The sequence below is a fragment of the Opisthocomus hoazin genome, chromosome 13, assembly GCF_030867145.1.
Source record: "Opisthocomus hoazin isolate bOpiHoa1 chromosome 13, bOpiHoa1.hap1, whole genome shotgun sequence".
NCBI lineage: Eukaryota > Metazoa > Chordata > Aves > Opisthocomiformes > Opisthocomidae > Opisthocomus > Opisthocomus hoazin.
Genome location: NC_134426.1, coordinates 19,926,314 through 19,945,261, shown reverse-complemented (window position 1 = coordinate 19,945,261; position 18,948 = coordinate 19,926,314). Strand labels below are relative to the sequence as shown.

The 18,948-nt window shown below is 55.4% G+C and overlaps 1 protein-coding gene across 3 annotated transcripts in view; it reads right to left on the bottom strand.

Moving 5' to 3' along the window:
• SEPTIN5 (septin 5) overlaps positions 1–18,948 on the bottom strand; it is a 43,872-nt gene that overhangs the window by 7,305 nt on the left and 17,619 nt on the right. Inside the window, exons 1-3 of one of the 3 annotated variants that reach the window (XM_075434389.1) lie at positions 6,106–6,385; positions 608–704; positions 25–111 (exon numbers count right to left, since the gene is read on the bottom strand). In XM_075434389.1, coding sequence (XP_075290504.1) covers positions 25–111; positions 608–704; positions 6,106–6,195 — 274 coding nt within the window. In that variant the 5' untranslated portion in view covers positions 6,196–6,385. Of the gene's footprint in view, positions 1–24; positions 112–607; positions 705–5,974; positions 6,059–6,105; positions 6,386–18,948 lie in introns of those variants that run through there. The other 2 variants (XM_075434390.1, XM_075434391.1) reach the window with 2 other exon arrangements.

Genomic DNA, 18,948 nt, shown 5'->3' with positions numbered 1-18,948 from the left:
CACCCCGCTTTGTCCCCAACTTACCCTCTGCGTTGAGGAGCTTTCTGTCTTTGTAGAGGTCTGTCAGGAACAGGCTATTCACCAGCGTGGATTTGCCCAGACCCGACTCTCCTAATTGACAAAAGTGCAAAGGGGAGGAGGGAAAAGCAAGCAACATGACCACTAATTGACTTATAAATGAAACTCTGAAAAAGGCTTTGAATCCTGAGCCAGAGAAGGTGAGAGAGATGAGCTGTCAGAAGCTGTTTATGGGCATTACATTTTTGCAGCAGTGGGAGGACTTCTGCTGGAAGATGTCTCAGTCCTTGCACAAACGTGATCTCCCAGCTCCTCCATCCTCTGTCTTCACCACCCAGACCAGCCACTCTGTTTTGAGGAGAAGCTTGCTTGAGCGGCTTATGAGCAGTCAGAAGACACCCATTCCTCCTGGGGGAACTGTCCGAGTGCAACACAGGCTGGGGAGCAAAGCAAGGTCTGAGACAAGGACCAGAACAGAGTGAGGGGAGGATCCAGACACTAAGGCAGCACCTAAGGGAAGTGAGGACAGCTGGTCCCCTCCATGCACCCACCGTGTGGCCCAGCCACCTCCATCCATGAGCCGTCTCACCTGCGACCATCAGGGTGAAGTCAAAACCCTTCTTCACGGATTTCCGGTGGACCTGGTTCGGCAGAGTGGCAAAGCCCACGTACTGCTTCTCATGGTCCTGCGGGGCAGAGGCAGAGAGAGCAGGTCAGGGCGTGCCACCCCTCCCGCTCAAGCCTCATACAGTGACAGGGAGCTGGACTCAACAGTCCCGGAGGTGAGGGGTGGAGGAGAGGTTGGTCCCTGCCCTGGCAGCAGTGCGGGGCAGGGTACGCACCTCCTCTAGGCTCAGGGACTCCTGCCTTTCCCACAGGTGGGCATGGAGGGCCACCTCCCCTCAGCTGCAGCCCTGCTTGGCTGCTCTCTCCAGCCAACACGGCAGTTTGCAGCAGCATCCCAGCATGGAGAACACAAGACAAAAGTCACATCCTGCCGTTCCCACCAGAGAGCACATCTGGGGCTGCTACTGACACACAACTTTCCTAACTCTTTGCTAATCCTGCAGTCACAGGCTCCCTTCGCAGCAGGATCACCAAATGTCACCTCTCCCCAGGTCTTTCAGAGCCATTTCTGCATCTCTCCCTCCAGAGGCACATGCAGTACGTGATGGAGAGGTCTCTGCAATTAGCACCCAAGGGCTTGTGGTGTCCTGAGCTGTGTCTAGAGGAAGGCGCAGTGGCTTGGCTTCTGCCTGACCTGAGAGAGGATTATTTCTTGCTGTGTCACAGCCACTCCTGCCTGAGTAAGAGAAAATCCTCAATAATCCCTAATGTTATTTCTGAAGAGACAGAAGCTCAAGGAGCACAGAAAGTGGGAAGGTGCAAAAGTACTGATAACACAGGTGAGATGCTTTTGGTGAGGGTATTACATATGGTGTTACTGGAGCGTTACGTACTGCCTAACCACCTCCCAGACGCAGCCCTCCGTCACTGAGCACTCTTGCCATGCCAAAGCCACAACAAGCGTGGCACACACTCTGTACAAGCGCACTAAGTGCACGCAAGGAGCGACAAGTCCAACGGCGTGTTTCACAAGCGCACAGCATGCACCCCGCAGCCAGAGGCAAACACACAGCCTGCGCTGCATCCCAGGGGCACACACCCTGCTCGGGCAGGGTACGTCCCGAAAGGTGAACACGGCTTGTCTACGGCATTCACAGACCTGCTCCAGCTACTGCCCCCAGGCTGGGCTCAGCACACAGTCTGGTGCTGACAGCTCGGGTGGCTGCAGGTAGCTGTGGGCCACACTGCCCGGACGCTCCATCCATCCAGCTTCTACCTGAGCACCCCTGGGCCTTCACAGCCTGAACCTTCACACCAGTGCATTCCCCTCCCCAGGCCCCATCGCAGAGGGAGGGTGGGCACGGACCTTGACAAACACCTCGCTTCTCACATACTTTCCAAGCTAGACCCAAGGGGAAGCAGCCATTCACAAATGCCTGAGCTAGAGACATCACCGACTCCGCTTTTCAGCATCACTTAAAATAAACATAACCCTGGGATTCACACCACAGGCAAACCCACAGAGCCAGGAGTTCCTCAAAACCATCCCCAGCTCCCACCCGGCCATGGATACCTTCCAGCATACAGCTGTCCTCACCCTGCAGCTCTCTGGCACTGGATCTCCAGGCACAGCAGGAAAGACCCCTGTTCTTAAGTTTAACTACCTCTAATTCTGGGACACGCACTCAAAGAAACACAAGCTATGATCTGGTGTGTCGAGCTCAGGGCAATGCTGACTTACACCTATTTCCATACTGCAAGTGGCCAATGCAGCTCCTGAGCAGCCCTCCACAGCCTCTGGCTGCACGTCCAAGGGGGCCAAGCTCTTTTCAGTAGTGCCCAGCGACAGGACAAGAGGCAATGGGCACAAACTGAAGCACAGGAAGTTCCGTCTGAACATGAGGAAGAACTTCTTCACTCTGAGGGTGACGGAGCACTGGAACAGGCTGCCCAGGGAGGTGGTGGAATCTCCTTCTCTGGAGATATTCAAGACCCGCCTGGACAAGGTCCTCTACGGCCTACTGTAGGATACCCTGCTTCTGCAGGAGGGTTGGACTAGGTGATCCACAGAGGTCCCTTCCAGCCCCTACCATTCTGTGATTCTGTAATTCTGTCCACATGTGTGAGCATCCTCGGGCATCCTCAGCCAGGCAGACTGCAGGGGACTGACAGCAGGGACGGTACAGAGTCTCCTCCTCCCAATTTATGGCTGCTCTGGAGCTGCGCACTCCAACGGGACAGACATGGCTTACAGCCATTGTGGCCCAAGGACTCTGTTATTTAGCACGGCCACTTGCCTTCTGGAAATTTAGGTTTGGTCTGGATCTCAGACCTGGTCACTTTAGCCCTGACAGACAGAGTGACTGTGAGCTCTGGATTGCTTCACCTCACCTCCTTGCTAACGTGGCTCAAGCAACTCTGTTTCACCACCCCATAGCCCAAAAAGGCAGGAAAGGACAGAGCAAATTAAATTAGACAGTGCCCAAAGCGCTCCCCTGGCAGCTCTAATGGCCGAGCTAAGAGGTACTGGCATCCCAAAGCAGTGGTGCAGCGAGCAGCAGTGAGACCCTGGGGTGAAAAGTGACGGCAGCTCTGATGAGGTGCATGTGGCAAAGCAACGCCTGCCTGGGGGACACTGTGGACTTCCATCCAAAATGCTTCGTAAAGGGTAAACACGAAGTGTGCAAAGCAGGGTGAGAAATGTGACAATGGTAAGATCAAGAAAACAAGAGTAAAAAGACTGCTTCCAGCCTGTGTCCCTCGGTGCCAGGGCTGCCTCTTGGCTGCTTTGCTTCCCTGAGAAACACATCCATGAACACATCCAACGTGTGCATGAAACAGCCTCCTCCTTGCAGCGCAAGGACCAGTGTCGCTCAGTGCGTGGCACAAACACACAACATCCTTCCCCTTGTGCTTCTCACATAGCTACGCTTTGCGTTGGAGCAGGAAAAGACCTGCCCTGATCTTTACCAGACTTTGGAAAGACAACGATCACCTGCTCTCTCCAGTGACTTAACACATGAAATAGTACTAATAATGCACTAATAAAACCATAGCTGAGGCTCAGGGTGTGTTTCTGTTATTTTCTTTGTTTTTCAACCTGCATGACTAAGGGCTGACAATGGAGACACTGGGGAGCTGAGCACTGGTGAAACTCCGCTTACTTCAGCCAAGTGTAACTGGCTGAACCTGATCTCTCATTTCTGTTCAGCCCAACCAAGAAAGCGTGGATTTGCTGTACCTCTGGTTACCTTCCCGCAGCTCGGTGGAATCATGACATTTGAAATGAGCAACTCGCAGCTGGCGCAGGACACTGCCCTTTACCCGTGACTGATGCGGTCATTTCCCTCGCAGTAAGGAAGGTCAGTGCCGAGTGCAATACCAAGAGAGGAGCTTCTGTCACAGTGGGAGGCAGCCAGAGTCGCAAGGTGAAAGCTCTGTCCCCAGCCGTGCCTCTCCAACCAGCCATGGATGCACCGCTGGGCCCTGCTGGGAGTCGGTGGCCAGTGTGTCTGCCAAGGCTGAAGGCAAGAGATGCAGGGGAGTTTGTGGGGAGGGATCCCCTTCTTCTAACAGCCTTCTCTCAGGAACAGCACCATCCCTGCACCACATCCAGCCTAGACCCACGGCTCCTCATCTTGGCTCTGAGACAACCAATGTGTGCTCCCATCCCAGCCATGTTCGGGCCCTGCAACAGGCATGTGCCACCATCTCTGCTGGTGTACCAACATCAACATCACACTTAAGGAGCCTGAGCAGCCTCCTGAGCCTGGTGTTTGCCTTGCTCAAAGTTCTACACCACTCACCATCTTCATTAGGACTCTACACTGCAGAGCAAACATGCACAGGATTGGAGGGCGCTGAAGAGGGTATAGAGGGCTGGGAGGGCTACTGAAGGAGGCTAGTGGATTTCTGGGTTGTGAGAAGCTAAAATCCTTTAATTAGACAAGATGCTTGGACTGAGGGAGTTCCTGGAGGCATCACAGCCCCATCCACATGCTCCTGACCCTCGTGAGCCAGCTTCCATCAAGCTGACACAAGCCAGGACAGCCGGTCGCTGCACTGCCTTCCTTTGCCAGCCCCAGCTGCCAGGAAAGGGCCCCAGCCCGCTGAGCCAGCGGCACGCTGGCACAAGAAGCCCCTCTCCCCACCACCTCCTCCGCTGCCTTTGTTCACACTGCTGTGCCACTCCCAAACGCCTGGGAATGTGCCCCACGCACCACAGCGCAGGCCACCGAGAGACGTGACCGACCTTTGGGGCCCTGTTACAAACCAAAGCACCCCAAGCCAAGCAAAACATGTCTGTACTCTCCTTTGGCACACGCTTGCTGGTTCACCGGACATCATAGGAACACGCCGTGACCTCACATCCTCCACTGCAGTGGCCAAGGCTCCCTGGCAGGCAGTGCTCTCCCTGAGAGTTCAAGCCAAGGAACAGAGCACTGGTGGGTCCAAGTCCTGTGTCTGTTGGGGGCAGAGACATTTGGGATCTGTTGCACAGAGGAGAAGCCATCCCCAGCACCGATGTGTCCGCAGGGCTGTCTCTACCTCCAAGGCAGGGTACACAGCACGGCCTCCATCGCTCCTGTCCTTCCCAGGTCCCTCCTCACCTCTCTGGTGGATGTGCTGTTTAAACCAACCCAGATGCCGTGTGACTTCACCATTCAGCCTGGGGGTAAATGAGGCCTTGCTGGGTATATTCACAAGGGCTAAAATTAAACACCATGGGACCACAGAAAATGGAAAGAATAGCCCCTACCCTGGGTCTGGAGCAAACCCCAGAAATGATGGAGCTTGTGCTGGGACCCTGGTGCCCCTGCCTCCAGTTCTTCATGGTGGGGGGTCCCTCTCGGTGTTACAGCCTCCAGCGCAAGCTGTCCAGCTCCCTCCCCGGCAGCCCTGCCTCCAGCCATTCCCCTCCGGCCAGCACGGCCGCCACATCTGTGTCTGCACAAACCAGCACAGCCCAGCCCCAGAGGAGAAGACGACCCTTTGCTCCCTTTCATTGCCAGAAAGCTCCATAAATTCATAATGCAAACAGCCCCCAGGTCATCTCCCCTGCACATCCGTTTCCTCGGGCCTGGTGCTGAGCAGGGGAGCATTCGGCAAAACCACTCGCCCACCAGCATTTGCTGCAGCAGAAAGAAAACTGGCTAGCAAAGCACAGCGTTAACATGGTAACACAAACCAGACTGCGTCCGGGCACACACGCAGCGCTGACTCCTGCCGTGAGCCCCCCCAAGCACACACACGCCATTCAGAGAGGGAATCACTGCATCAAATAACCGCAGAAAAATATGCCGTGCATCTCCCAGCTGTCCATCGTGCCCCTCCGCCCTGCTCCCGGCGGCTGCTCCCCTCCCTTCTGTCCCCGCCATCTCGCCCTTACCAGCGCCTTTCCACTCCTCTGCTCCTCAGAGGGCTCATCTTGTGCGGCGTACGTCTGCTCGGGCACCATCCTCCCCCCTCCTGCCCCTGCTGCTCCCCGGCTCGCAGAGTGCTATAAATACATCCCCGTACCTTCAGCTTGGCCGGGTGGCTTCGCTGTGCCTGCGTCCGCGGAGAAAGCAGCCGCTCCACTAACCGCTCCTGAATAATGATCGAATCCATAACCGCGGCCGGCAGGACGGACAGCCACCGCGGGCCAAGAAAAAAACAACCCAACCCATGTGTTCCCTCCCAGCCTTCGCTAAATCCATGCGGCAGCCCCCCGCCCACGCATGCACACACACGCAGCGCTGGCTCAGCTCGCCTCGGCGCCGCGGCCCAGCGGGGCGAGAAGCGAGGGGAAGAGAGGAGAGGCAAGTGGGCTCCCACGGCAGCTGCCCGGGGTTTCCCGCCTCCGCCCGGCTGCGGGAGGAGCCTGCCAGCAAGGACAGGACAAAAGCCACCGCGGGCGAGCCCAGAGGCCACGTCTCTCGCTCCGCCAGCATCCCATGGAGAGGTCGCGCACGTACCGGCTGCCGTCCCAGCCATGAGTCTGACTCCTTCTGTCAGACGGGCTTATTCAGCCTGGGCACTTCTTAGATATCCTGACTGAGGCAGCCAAGATAAAGGTTGGCTGCAACAAAACCTGCTCTTGGCAAAAACGTGCTGCTTCTGGTTGCGTGTGCAAAGGTCTAAACGGTCTGGAAAGCTCCCAAAAAGCTGAGTCCAAACTTAACCCGCAGATCCTAGCCCTGGTCGATGTGGATCTGCCTCCATGTGTGCAGGTCCATCTGTTGTCTAGCCCAGCCTGCATCGCAGCCTCATCTGTGAATCCACTCAGAATAGCAGCTGATGTGTTCAGGACCTCACAGCAACCATTTAAGCTTTGAAGACATTTCAAGATACAGAAATATCTGTATATTTGTTAAGCACAAGTACCCAGCCCAGCAACCGCCTAGCACACACAGAAAAATCATTCAGACCTGCAGTTTGGGTTCTGAACCTATGCACGAGACCTGCTTCCCAGCTTTCTGTGCTGCCATAGAAACCGGACAAGAATTTATTTGAAACAGACAAAAGCTCATAATCTCATATAATCACATGATTCCAGAAACTGGGGGGTTAATATCACAGCACGCATAATAAAGTCATAAAAGATGGGCACACTGGTGGTGCTGGAGGAACCTGCCACTTGCCACACAGGTTCCGGAGCAGCTTCCTGCTCGCGAACAGGGAAGGTGGCAGGCTGCTGCCCCGCTGCTGCCGCGCTCCCCGCCCGAGCTGCTGCTGCTCCCCCGGGAACCGCAGGCCTCTGGCAGCGGCTCCAGCCAGCACCTCGTCAGCAGGGGCTGCGCTGGCTGCCGAGGCACAACGCGGGGCCTCCACCGCACACCCCACTCCCAGTGCTGCTACGAGGTACCAAGCATTGCAAGGTCTCCAGGGGCCTGATGTCTGAGGGCAGCTGTGAGAGCAGAAAGGTCTTAGAAACCTGGCTTTTACACATACCACATGCCAGAAAAAAGGAAAGAAGCAGGAAAAAGAAGAACAGTGTTTTACCTATGCCACCAACCCCCAGGCTGAGGGAAAGTGACCTCAGAAGTTGAAGGCACAAGGTCCTAAAGGCTGAGAAAAATAAAGAAAGGACAACTGGGAAACCTTCCCAGAGCAGGAAAACTCCCGTCATACAGCAGCTATCATCCTGCATGCAGGAAGCCCTTTTCCAAACCATTCTGCCCAGCCAGCTGCACCTTTAAATTACACCCATGGGGTTTTGTTCCCAGTCATTTCTGAGTGTGAGAGTCAAGTGGAAGGCCTGGACTGAGGTCCAGGTGCAGCAGAAATCGCCACCTCTCAGAACATTTCCCCACTGAGGGTCTCTGCCCCTGCTTTGAAGTGTTGCTCCATTCCTCAGGGAGCTGATAACCCTACAAAGTCCTCCCAGCCCAGTGCTAGATCAGGCCACACTCACGACACTGTTTTTTTTTTCTCTCTGAGATTCACAATACCTAATCCCTACTTTTCTGACTGGAGGACTCCACCACCAGGGTCTGCAGCTTCTGCATGACTGAGGAGCAACGAAGGTACCATACTGTCTGCACTGGGTAAACCAAAGATGCTTCCAAACCTATTTGAGATAACACAGAGGTTTCACCAGTCCTTCCACACCATAAACCACAATAGCTGCAAGAAAACCCTCTTCAACCCCCATGAATTCTCATGGCTTGGTAAACCCTCGTCTAAGGACCACAGGCCACATGGCCACCAACCACAAGCATCTTCCGTGGGCAATGGAGACATGCTGTGTCCCTGTGAGCCCATTGCACCAAATCAGAGCATTCTTCTGAGCTGGGATCACAGATGAAGTCAACAACGATTCAACTGCGACAAAACCACAATGTTGTTCATGGCTCCAGGAGCTGTGCTGACAGTGCAGAGAGGAACAAGAAGCTACTGTCTCTTGCACTCCTTGAGCTCTCAAACATCACACTTGTGCTCAGGACTGGCAGCCGGGGAGGAACTCCAGCCAGGAGGCCATGCCTGGGAACGCAGATCAGGAGAAGAAATCCAGAAGGGTAGGTCCTGGCTACGGAGAGCATCTTCGGACTGCGTGGCCAATGCTATGGCTTTCAAAATGCTGAAGGAGGGTCAACTGGTCCCATACTCAGCCTCCTCTGCCTCTCCTGCAGATGCACATCTTGGCTTCTCTCCTACCCAGAGTCACCAAACTAGAAATGATGGGCCACGGAGCAGAGAGGACATGTTTGTGTCCCTCAGGTGTGACAAACTCAGACCTGTTGGCTCAGGTTGGTCTGTGTGAAAGCTTCCCAAAGACAGTCAAGCCACACCTTATTTTGCCCCTGCCCTTCTTGATTGCCCCCATCCCTTTCCACGCAGCCCTGGAAATGCCCAGCATAAACCCTGGCCAGCTCCTCCAACAAGAACTCTGATGTACAACACTCTTAAAAGAGGAAAAACAGCACACAGGACATCTCACACGTGGTGTGCAGCAGAGCTCAGCAGGAAAATGCACATCTTAGCCCTTTCAAGATCTAGAGCAAAACCAAAGTGTTTTCTTCCACTGGCTTGTGGGCCACGGGCACCTCTAACCTCCTCTCCAGGCAGGCAGTAGCAGCAGCAGCAGCTCAGGGGTGAAGCTGGCAGCAGAATCCAGGTCTCTGACAGAGCTCTGCCCAGCCCCAACCCGCACAGCCCTCAGCAAGGGAAAGGCAGGCTTGGGGAGCACCAAGCAGACCCCACCTCGCGGATCAGCCCCTCTTTGCCCACCCGTCTGCAGTGTCCCTCTTGGCTTGTAAAAGTTGGCTCAGGGTGAGCGCAGCCTCGAGGGCTGCTCTGGGCTGGGGCCGCAGCACGTGTGGCGAGAGCTGTGGCTGCGCACAAGCAGGGACAGAGCAATGTCCTACTTTTCCCCTTGTTAGAGGGGATTTCTAGCCTGCAGTGCTGAAGACAGGCTCTGAGAAGAGGAAAGAAAATACATTATTTCATGTATTTAGATGTAAACTCATAGAAGATGAAATTCACCACTGGGCAGCTGGCTGGAGCGTAGAAACGCTCCCCGAGAGCAGCCCATCAGCCTTGCGAGGGCAGGCAGGGCGAACCGCCAGGCTCACTCCACACCACCAGCCCAGGGAACAAGCAGCCACGCTTCATCAGCTGCCCTAACCGAAGGCAGACATGGTGCTGTGCCGTCGCACAGCCATCAGAGCTGGAAGCAATACACCCATTTAAGAAAGACACCCAGCGCTCAGGACCTGGCAGCGGGGACAGGCAGAGCGCAGCCACACAGAGCTCAGTGCGGTGGGTAGAGGCGGCTGCGGATGCAACAGGCAAGGAGCAGAAACCATGGGAGGATGAGCGAGGAGAGACCAGCACAGATCAGAGATGGGGATGGGCGCAGGGAGAGGAAATTCTGTCCATGGCTAAATTTACACCATGCTGGCCAGGCTCCAGTTACAACCACCAGAGCCCCGCACACCTTCCTCCCAGCACCCCCAGCTCCCATCAAAGTGCAGCTTTCTCCTCGGCAGCCTCCACACTCGGCCTTTTGCACGGGCTTAGCCAAGAGGCCCAGCTCTGAGCACCAAAGATAATACACATGCGAGCTAGATCCAGAGGTTTGGGTGTGAAGAACTCTCGCCCCACATCAAGCAGAGCACCCACGGGAAGGGGAGCGAGGGGAAGCAGCACGATGCAGGGACACAGGCCCCTAGCCAGCTCAGAGAAGAGGTCCCACACCACTGGGGAGCTGTTTTCTGGCAGAGATGCTATGGCCTAAGGACTGCAGTGCTCAGGCTCCACCCTTGGTGAACAACCAGCAGCATGTCCTGGACGGAAAATCTTCAGCCTGGTCCAGGCGGACACTCCTGAGCAGCACAGAGCCAGGCAATAGGCTCCCGTCAGGGACGCACCCGACTGGCCTGGCGTGCGCAGAGCACCGCTGAAGCTCTGCATATCCATGCCTCGGCAAGCTCAGCGCAGTCACGTCATAACAGCTTTTATGTTTTTTTCCTCCGAAATAGACAAAGCTATTTTCAGAACTCCCCACAGAAGGGAAATTTGGTACCAGGACAGGAAGGGCACTTCCAGAGGAGCTGTTTGTTCAAGCCGAATGGGCGCAGCAGCAGGCCGTAAACCCATTCCCAGCCTGGACCAGCACAATGGAGGGCTGAGATGCTGCAGACACCTTCCTTGGGGTGCGCATCTGGGAACCTCCACGGCTCGGTTCCCAGCTTCTCCTCCTGCTGCCTCCTCTCCCACTGTGTGGAAGGTCGGTGCTAACTCCAGACTTGTGAATCTCACGGGTGTCACAAGGTTTGGACTCTGCTGCTCTGTCACCAGCAGAGCTGCACTCACCCTGATGTTCCTGCTGACCTGACCCAAGGGAAAATGCCTTGCTGATCTGAACTCTGATGATTAATTTCACCTTGAACTTGCAAGCAAGGCTTCAGGTAAGTGGTTACTGGGAGCATCAGAGCCCTGACACTTTCGCCAGGCTTCATCCTTTGATGCTCAGGGAGAAGCAAGAAACCAGACCAGCACTGCCGAAATCCCAAAGCACAGGATTAATCTGCTGTACGTACAGTGCCATGAGCACAATCATCACAGCAAACAGATCTCCCCTCTTTTCTTTACCTACCCCACAGGTCAAGCTTAATTTCCGCTCTAGGATCACTGCTGCTTTGTCACATAATCCCTCCAGAAAGCTATCAAATTCCATTTTAACGGTATTTGTGCTCCCTGCTTCCACTTGCAGTACCTCACGCTTCCCAAGAGGCCCTGTGTGACTCACACCATGCCTCCACTTCCAGCTCTGAGAAAGCACCAACAACCATAAATGCCCTCCCGCTTCTTTAAACTCGTGACTCCCTCTGGAGCAAGTTCACAGCGCTTGTCACCCCCAGCTCCTCTGCTCATCATTTAGGACAGTTTACAAAATGTAACGAAGTGGGCAGAGGTGGGGCTGGCTGGAACTCCTCCATGAAGCGCTGGGTTGCTCTCCTCTCTGCAGAACGCAGCACAGGAGCAGCCCCTTCCAGGCAGACCTCGCCTGGTGTGGTACCGATGTGTTCCACGCGAGGGAGAAGCCGGCCTGCAGACGAGCGGGTCCCGCGGCGGACGGGGCTCGGTGCCTGGACTGGGCCAGGCAGAAACCAAGCTGCAGATGAAATCCGCCATCCTCGCTGCGTCCGCCTCACGCAGTGTCGCAGGCGCTGGCATCTCCAATGGCGAACGCGTTCAAAACCTCAGCAAAGGACAGAGGTTTCCAAATTTAGCCTGTTCAGACAGGAGGAGAAACCAGGCGGCGCAGGAAGGTCTGCGGCAGTCTCTCAGCACTACTGCTGCTCATCCCTCCCTCTGCTTCATCCTCCAGCTCTGCAGCACAAAACAGGCTTAAATAGATTCCCTGCCTCTCATCTCAAAGCCACAGCTGGGAAAACCAGAGAGGGGCAGAGCAGAGCAGAGCCCTGCCAGCCCTGGGAAGCCAGGAACAGGAACGCTTGGGAGACAAATAGGTACACACTGCTCCATGGCACAGAAGCTGGCTGGGCTCGGAGCTGTTTGGTGGGAAAGAGTAGAAAATGATGGTGATTCATCCTCAGAAATGGAAGGGCATTGCTTCTCCAGCTCTCAGGTTCTCCATCCAAATGACAAGAGCATCAGCAGTTTTGGAAGCTCTTGATTGACATTAACATACATGAACAGAAAAAGGCTGGGGACAAGATCCTACAGAAGGTCCATTTTTAAGTTATAGGTAGTGGTCCCAATCCTGCGATCCTTACTCACCGAGTAGTCCCATTGAAATAGAAACGACTGCTCACATGAGTAAGGGATGCAGGATCAGGCCTGTCTACCAAAGAGGCTGAATCCTGAACCGGAGAGGACATCATGGCCTCTGAGCATGCCAAGACACCCATGCCTGGTCCAGCGGGGGCTCGTCCGAGGGCATTGCCGGGAAGACAGTCCAGGCTGGGGCACCACACCTGCAAACGGCACACCGAGCACGGACCATGGAGAGCAAGGCAGTAGACAAATAAGGCTGGAAAAGGGATACTCCAGCCAAGCATGGATGCTCCTGGTTCATCCCCAGTACATCCCTCTTGTGGATACTCGCAGCTGTGCAAGGGGGTTGTTCTTAACCCGGCTGTCCTTCCAGCAGTCTCCTGAAAACAATCTTGGGAGAACACAAGCCAACCATCTTGGGACAGCTCCCAACCTCTGTCTGGGTCTCCCAGCTACAATTAACATAACTTTAGGAGTAGCTGATGCCCACAGGAGGGGAGAATGAGCCCACTCTTAGCTCACCAGATCATTTTTAATTCCATTAGTTAAGGGGAAAAAAGGCAGCTCTCTAAAGCAGCCTTCAGTCCTGGGAGGCACCCACGGAGAGGAAAGCCAGCCCCAGCCTGTGTGAGGAGCAACCCCAAAAAGCTCTGCAGTCTGCACCCTCCAAGGCCAGACAGACTGCTGCTGTCCTCGGCAAGGAGGGAGAGGCATCTCCTCCTTCCCCGGGGGCCTCCCGCAGGTCTCCATTCAGCGCTCAGACCCCCAGGCTCCAGCCTCTCGCCCTCCTCCCCGCTGTCAGCTGCCCCCACGCAGTCACACGAAGCACAGTCCTTGTGCCTGTGCATTGAGATGGCAGAGGCACAAGGGGACCTCCACATCAGGAGCCCACCTGAGTGAGAGGAGCCTGCTGAGAGGGTGCCAGGCATTTACCGTCCTCCCTTGGCACCTGCACAGCTCCACCCACGCTCCACCTCCACCGAGATGCGACACAGCCCTACCTGGCTGCAAAGTGCTGCCCCTTGGAGCCTAGCACAAGGCAGCGTCCCTGGTGAACGCAGCTACACAGCTTCCAGTCTCACGCAGCTCCCTTGACATGCGCTCGACCATCTGCCATCCCAGAGGGGACCCCTGGGAGCCCGTTTCCCAGCCCTGCCATACGACCAGTCTGCGCAAGCCTCGCTTCCCACATCAGCCTGCCCGGGGCCGGGCCCTGCGTTGGGATGAGTGTCTGTCTTTGCAGATGGATAATTAGATTCCCTTTCCATTTCCTTTTTCCTCCTGATGGTTTCTCTGGCTGGCAGTTCCCCCGCAGCCCTGCACGATCCAGCAGCATTAGTCAGAGGGAAATTCTGTTCCCTTCCTCCCCTGGTTGTTGCTCTTGTTTCAATATAAACAGCAGAGTGAACTGCGCAACAGTTTGAATATTTGGTTGCAAAAGCATTTGTCCTTTTCAGTCTGGCAAACACGGCTTTCCCTCCCACACCTGCACCCTTCCCAGAGTGATACAGAAAATGAGTGTGATGTTGTTGGCAATTGGAAGCAATTAGCTAATCAGCAAGAATAAGCCATCAGCTGCACTTGGGTTGCAGCACACATCAATTTATGAGCAGCGGTGCAAAAATCTCCTTTCATGGAAGGACTAAAAAAGCACACCTGATTATCAGCAATGGTGTGAGATGCTCTCAGAAAAAAGATCTTAACACTCTCCTGCAGGAAACAAAACCCAAGGAAGAGACAGAGCAACCATGAAATCTGGGTAAATCAACACAAAGCTGTCTCTGTCCCAGGAGCGTGTGCCCAGATGAAGTATCCACAGAGATCCTCACTGAGCATACGGAATGTCTGTCCTTCTCCCCTGCCACCAAGCAGTGGCTCTCTGAGGAGCAGTGCTGGTCACTGCAGCCCTGATGTTTGCAAGAGCTCCCCAGGACCTGCGGAGATGCACAGACACACCTTCTCCACCCGACAGAGGACAGCAGAGGGAGGAGCTGTCCTGCCGGGATTTACGGCTCCCCTCAGATCCCCCCTCACAGGAGATGTACAGGCTGAGGTTTTTAGAGATGATCTGTCAGCTCTGACCTCCTGTACTCTGTGGCATCCTGTGTTCTCCACAGGCAATGTCCTGAGCCTGTGCAGAGCACTGTGGGTCTCGCAGCCCTCTGATGCAAACCATCGAGACTTCCAGCAGCTCCACTTCGCTGCCTGGGCTAGACAGTTTCTACTCTCCACCTGGCTTCAAAAACCTAACCGCTGCCAGCCCCAAGGAGGAGGCTTTGAAAGGCTTTTGGAAGATCTCAGGAGCTTGCTGCTGACTCTCTCTGCCAGGTCGGTGCCAGCCCATTGCTGGCTGCCCACCAAGCAGCAGATGGAACATCAGACACTGCAGCCATTGAGCGGTCGGTGCCTCTGCCGCCACTTGCGGCCTGGCCAGGCGTCCCAGGGCCTGGCACACCACGCACATCGGCGATGGTGCCGGATCAGCGTGCTGCTGCATGGCGGCAGCGTGCCGCAGCGTCCCCGAAGGGCATCACAGCCCCGGCTGACCCAAACGGGTCCCCAGCTCAGGTGTGTTGTGGGACCGGCCAGGCAGATACGAAGCCTGGCAGTTTGCTGCATGAACGAAGAGAAGGGAAGAGGTGCAAGGCCACAAACAGCTGTGCTTGTCCCACACTTCAAAGACTGTTAAAATTTTTTACAGCCCAACACTCATGTAGCTCAGGCCAGTTATGAGAGGCTGGGGATCAGGATTGTTCACAGAATCACAGCATGGTAGGGGTTGGAAGGGACCTCTGTGGGTCATCTAGTCCAAGCCCCCTGCCAAAGCAGGGTCACCCAGAGCAGGCTGCACAGGACGTCATCCAGGCACATTTTGAATATCTCCAGAGAAGGAGACTCCACAACCTCCCTGGGCAGCCTGTTCCAGGGCTCCGTCACCCTCAGAGGGAAGAAGTTCTTCCTCATGTTCAGATAGAACTTCCTGTGCTTCAGTTTGTGCCCATTGCCCCTTGTTCCCCAGTTCCCTGTGGCTGCGTGGCCATCCAGTGTTCACTCCAGCTCCTTGTACCCTGCCAGTGCAGACACCAAGGTCGTGCCTGGGGAGGCTGCCATCAGAATAATCAAAAAGCGAATCAAGAGATGCTCTCCAACCCCGTTCTCCCCCCTTCTCCCCCACCTACTTGCTCCAGCAAACACCAAGCCTGGTTACACCTCTGATGCACAGCTCACATTCTGTTAAAAACTGTGATGATGGGAGAAAACTTCAAGTCACTGAATATCTAAATCAAATTGTGCTGTCAAAGGGAAGTTTCTTCAAGGCTTAAGGGTAATAGTCAGTAACTGCTGAGTATTGCTTCTCCTTATCAGAGATGCTGACCAGTAAGGAAAAAATGAGAATAGTTAGTCTGAGTTTGTAGTGAAACAGAGCAAAAGACCTTCTTGGACAGAGAAGTAGGTGGTTCAGAGTCTTAGCAGAGATGGTGCTGGATACCAGAGCTACCCATGCGCTTCCATAATGCAGGTGTGATATGCAGGGCCTGGAACTCACAGTAAGGGTGCCCATATGGATTATTTACCAAGGCTGATGGACACAGACAGGTCCCGATGGCTCTGTGGTACTGTGGTACCCCGACGAACACCCTGTCTGAGGCTGCTATAGGAGACAATGCAGCTTGCCGGGCTGGGAGGTCGGCTCAGCAGCAGTGCTCTTGCAACAGAGAGGCTGTAACAGGCACCCAGTACAGAGCCAGGAGTCAGCACGCCCCGCCAGCGCAGCAGTCTCGCTCTGCTTCGGTCCAGCCCCAAACTTCATTAGCAGTTTTGCAGCAGTGAGAGATTTCTACTAACCGCTGAGACGAGGCCATCTGTTTCCACTTACATGCTGGCTCACAGGAGCGGCTACACAGGACTGCAGAGCGACTTTGCTCTCCTCAGCAGACAGGGACTGAACAGCCAGCCAGCTGGGACAGACACAGTCTGAATTCGCCCTCCCCAGAGCAACCTGGTACCTCCCTTCTGTGCAAAGTACACACCTGGGAGGCACGGCAGCCCTCCCACTTTGGTTTTGCTATCCAGCTTCGTCATACACCCACCCACAGGCCACTTCCCTACAGGCACAGAGGACTTGCTCCCAGCAGACAGCACAACTGCACTGACTTACTGCTCTGCATGACGCCACAGCAGAGGAGCGGTTGACTGAGCCGTTCCCACATCTCTTGGTCTGCCCTCTCCAAAGCCAAAAAGAATCTGCCACTGAAAACCCAGCATCCCAAAATTAACAGCTACCAGGCCATCTTTCTTTCTGTATCAGGATCCTGCAGCGATCATGCTGGCAGAGAAATCTTTACCTCGACACCTTTCTCAAGTATTCGTTTTTATGTACATGCTGCTTGGGGCAACCACGCACCTGCCTCCCCCAGAAAGGGACAAGACGTGCCAGTGGTGCCTGCGCAGTCCTAGCCAGCACAAAAGCACAGAGCAGACAGCGGAGATCAAAGCGGCAGCGTGTACCACGGGAGCGTCTAGTTGGCTTCATAAACAGGATAAGGGAGAAAAACGGGGGGACACCCTGTGTGGGGAGGGCCAAGGAAGGATTGGACCTGTCTGGCAGCTGAACTGAGGGAGGACTCTGCCACCTCATTTTACCAGTCACACCTGCCTTGGGAGGGAAAAGAGTCCTCTTGCTCAACAGGAGGTTTCCTGCTTTGAAACAGATTGCTTAATCTTAATTCTTGGCAATTGGAGTTCAGCAACCACCCTTTTTCTGTGGTTGCTTCTTCCTCTCTGAGCACAGTGTTTTTCAGAGCCAGCAGAGACATTAAGCTCCTCTCAGGCTGATCCCCGCAATTCCCCTCAGTGACTCCTCCCTTTGGAAGAGCTGGTGCCTGTGGTGGATGCGCAACCATGGCAGACAGCGGCAGAACATGCACTAAGTTCTCCTTTCCTTCCCAACAACATCTTCATAGTCTTGCTTGGAGAGACCTGAACTAAGTTCTCCTGGACAACGCTGCTCTTACGTGAGAAAGGATGAAATATCAGGACATACCATAAACAAAATGCAGCAGCAGTAGTGCACTGCAATACTGCAGTAGCAGCAACCAGCTGCACAAAGCTGCCACAAAATCAAAAGCCTTGAGCATCCTACACAGGTTCACGGAGGGATCCTTCCCGACCTGATCTTGTCCTACTGCCCCAATCCCATCACCAGCCTCTCAGCCCATCTGTGGTTTCACACACCCACCGCCAGCCAGACCGCTCGGGAGAGGGCAGCTCTGAATCACCCGGCGGGCACAGCCGCGCTCAGCTCCGCACCAACATGGCACCAACGCTGCAGCCAGTGACGGGAGAGCGGCCAGGGGAGAGGAACCCCAGGGGACAGACCTCAAGTCCATTCTCACTAGCCAGAAAAGACAGCTTTCTCTAAAGCGTATCCTCCTGTAACGAGTGTACCTGGTGTAACAGCCCAAGCACAGGAGCTTCCCTCGCTTCTCCCGCCTGGCTTTGCTTTGCTGTCACTTCTTGTCAGGCAGTCCCACTCAGCCCTGCTCTTCTGAACTATTCCCAAGAGACGCTTCTCCTCGAAGCCCCAGACACGGTGACACTGCCATCCTGGTCCACTACAGCCCTGCCCCAGTCACCCCGAGGCCGCTCCTGGGGACTTCACTCAGGGCAGGAAGCACACGCAGCCTGCACACAGACAGCTCCAGGCCACGCGCGTGGCACGGAGCAGCCAGGCTGCCGAACACCGGGACCTGAGATGCCAGGACGGTCCTGCCTCCTGTGGCTACCCAGCCCACCGGGCAAAGCCCTGCTCGGGAACACAGGAGCTGCTGCGGAGACCTCCCACCGCGAAGGCGACCCTGCCAGCAGGCTGCCATTAGCCCTGAACCGGGGGGAGGCCAGCGCAGCACAGCGCGGCTGGGCGCAGAGCCCCGCATTAGCAGCCCAGCTCCCAAGCTGACAAACCTCCTGCTGAAGGCAGTGCCTGCTACAAAGGCTCATCTGTTCCCGACACACGAGCCCATTTTAGGCTGCCCCCCAGACACATCTTCTTTATTGTGCCCTCCTGACTCCAGCAACAGGCAGGGCTCGGGGCTCAATGGTCCCATTCTGGGATGCTGCTGGGGCTCCCACACAGGAGGCTGCAGACGGCAGGGGACTGCCAAGGTCCCCAGCCCTGCCAAGCAGCGAGCCCTGGCACTGCATGTCCTTCACCACTGACAGCAGCAGAAGCTTCCCTTGGGGCTCTGCTGACCCAAACCCCTTCTCACAGACATGGCAGAGCTCCTCTGTCACCCAGCCTGCCACAGTCACCTGCCACTGCACTCCAGTGTCGTGGGCACAGCTGTGGGATGCTGAGCAGAAGGGATAACAGGGACATTTTTGTGCAAAATCCCTGCTTGTCCATGCACTTTCAGATTGTTCCATCACGTACAGGTATGGAGAAAACTCTGAGGCAGGAAGGAGCAAAATGGCACTGTAAACTCTTGTCCTCACCATCACACAGTCACGATGGGATCTGCTTCCAGTCCCTGCTCCCAGGGCAACAGGGAAGAGGGGCAGGGCGGCTGGGGGAAGTCTCTTGCTAGATCCCACAAACGGTTAAACTCTCCCTATTTAGCAGAGGTGGGAGGAGAT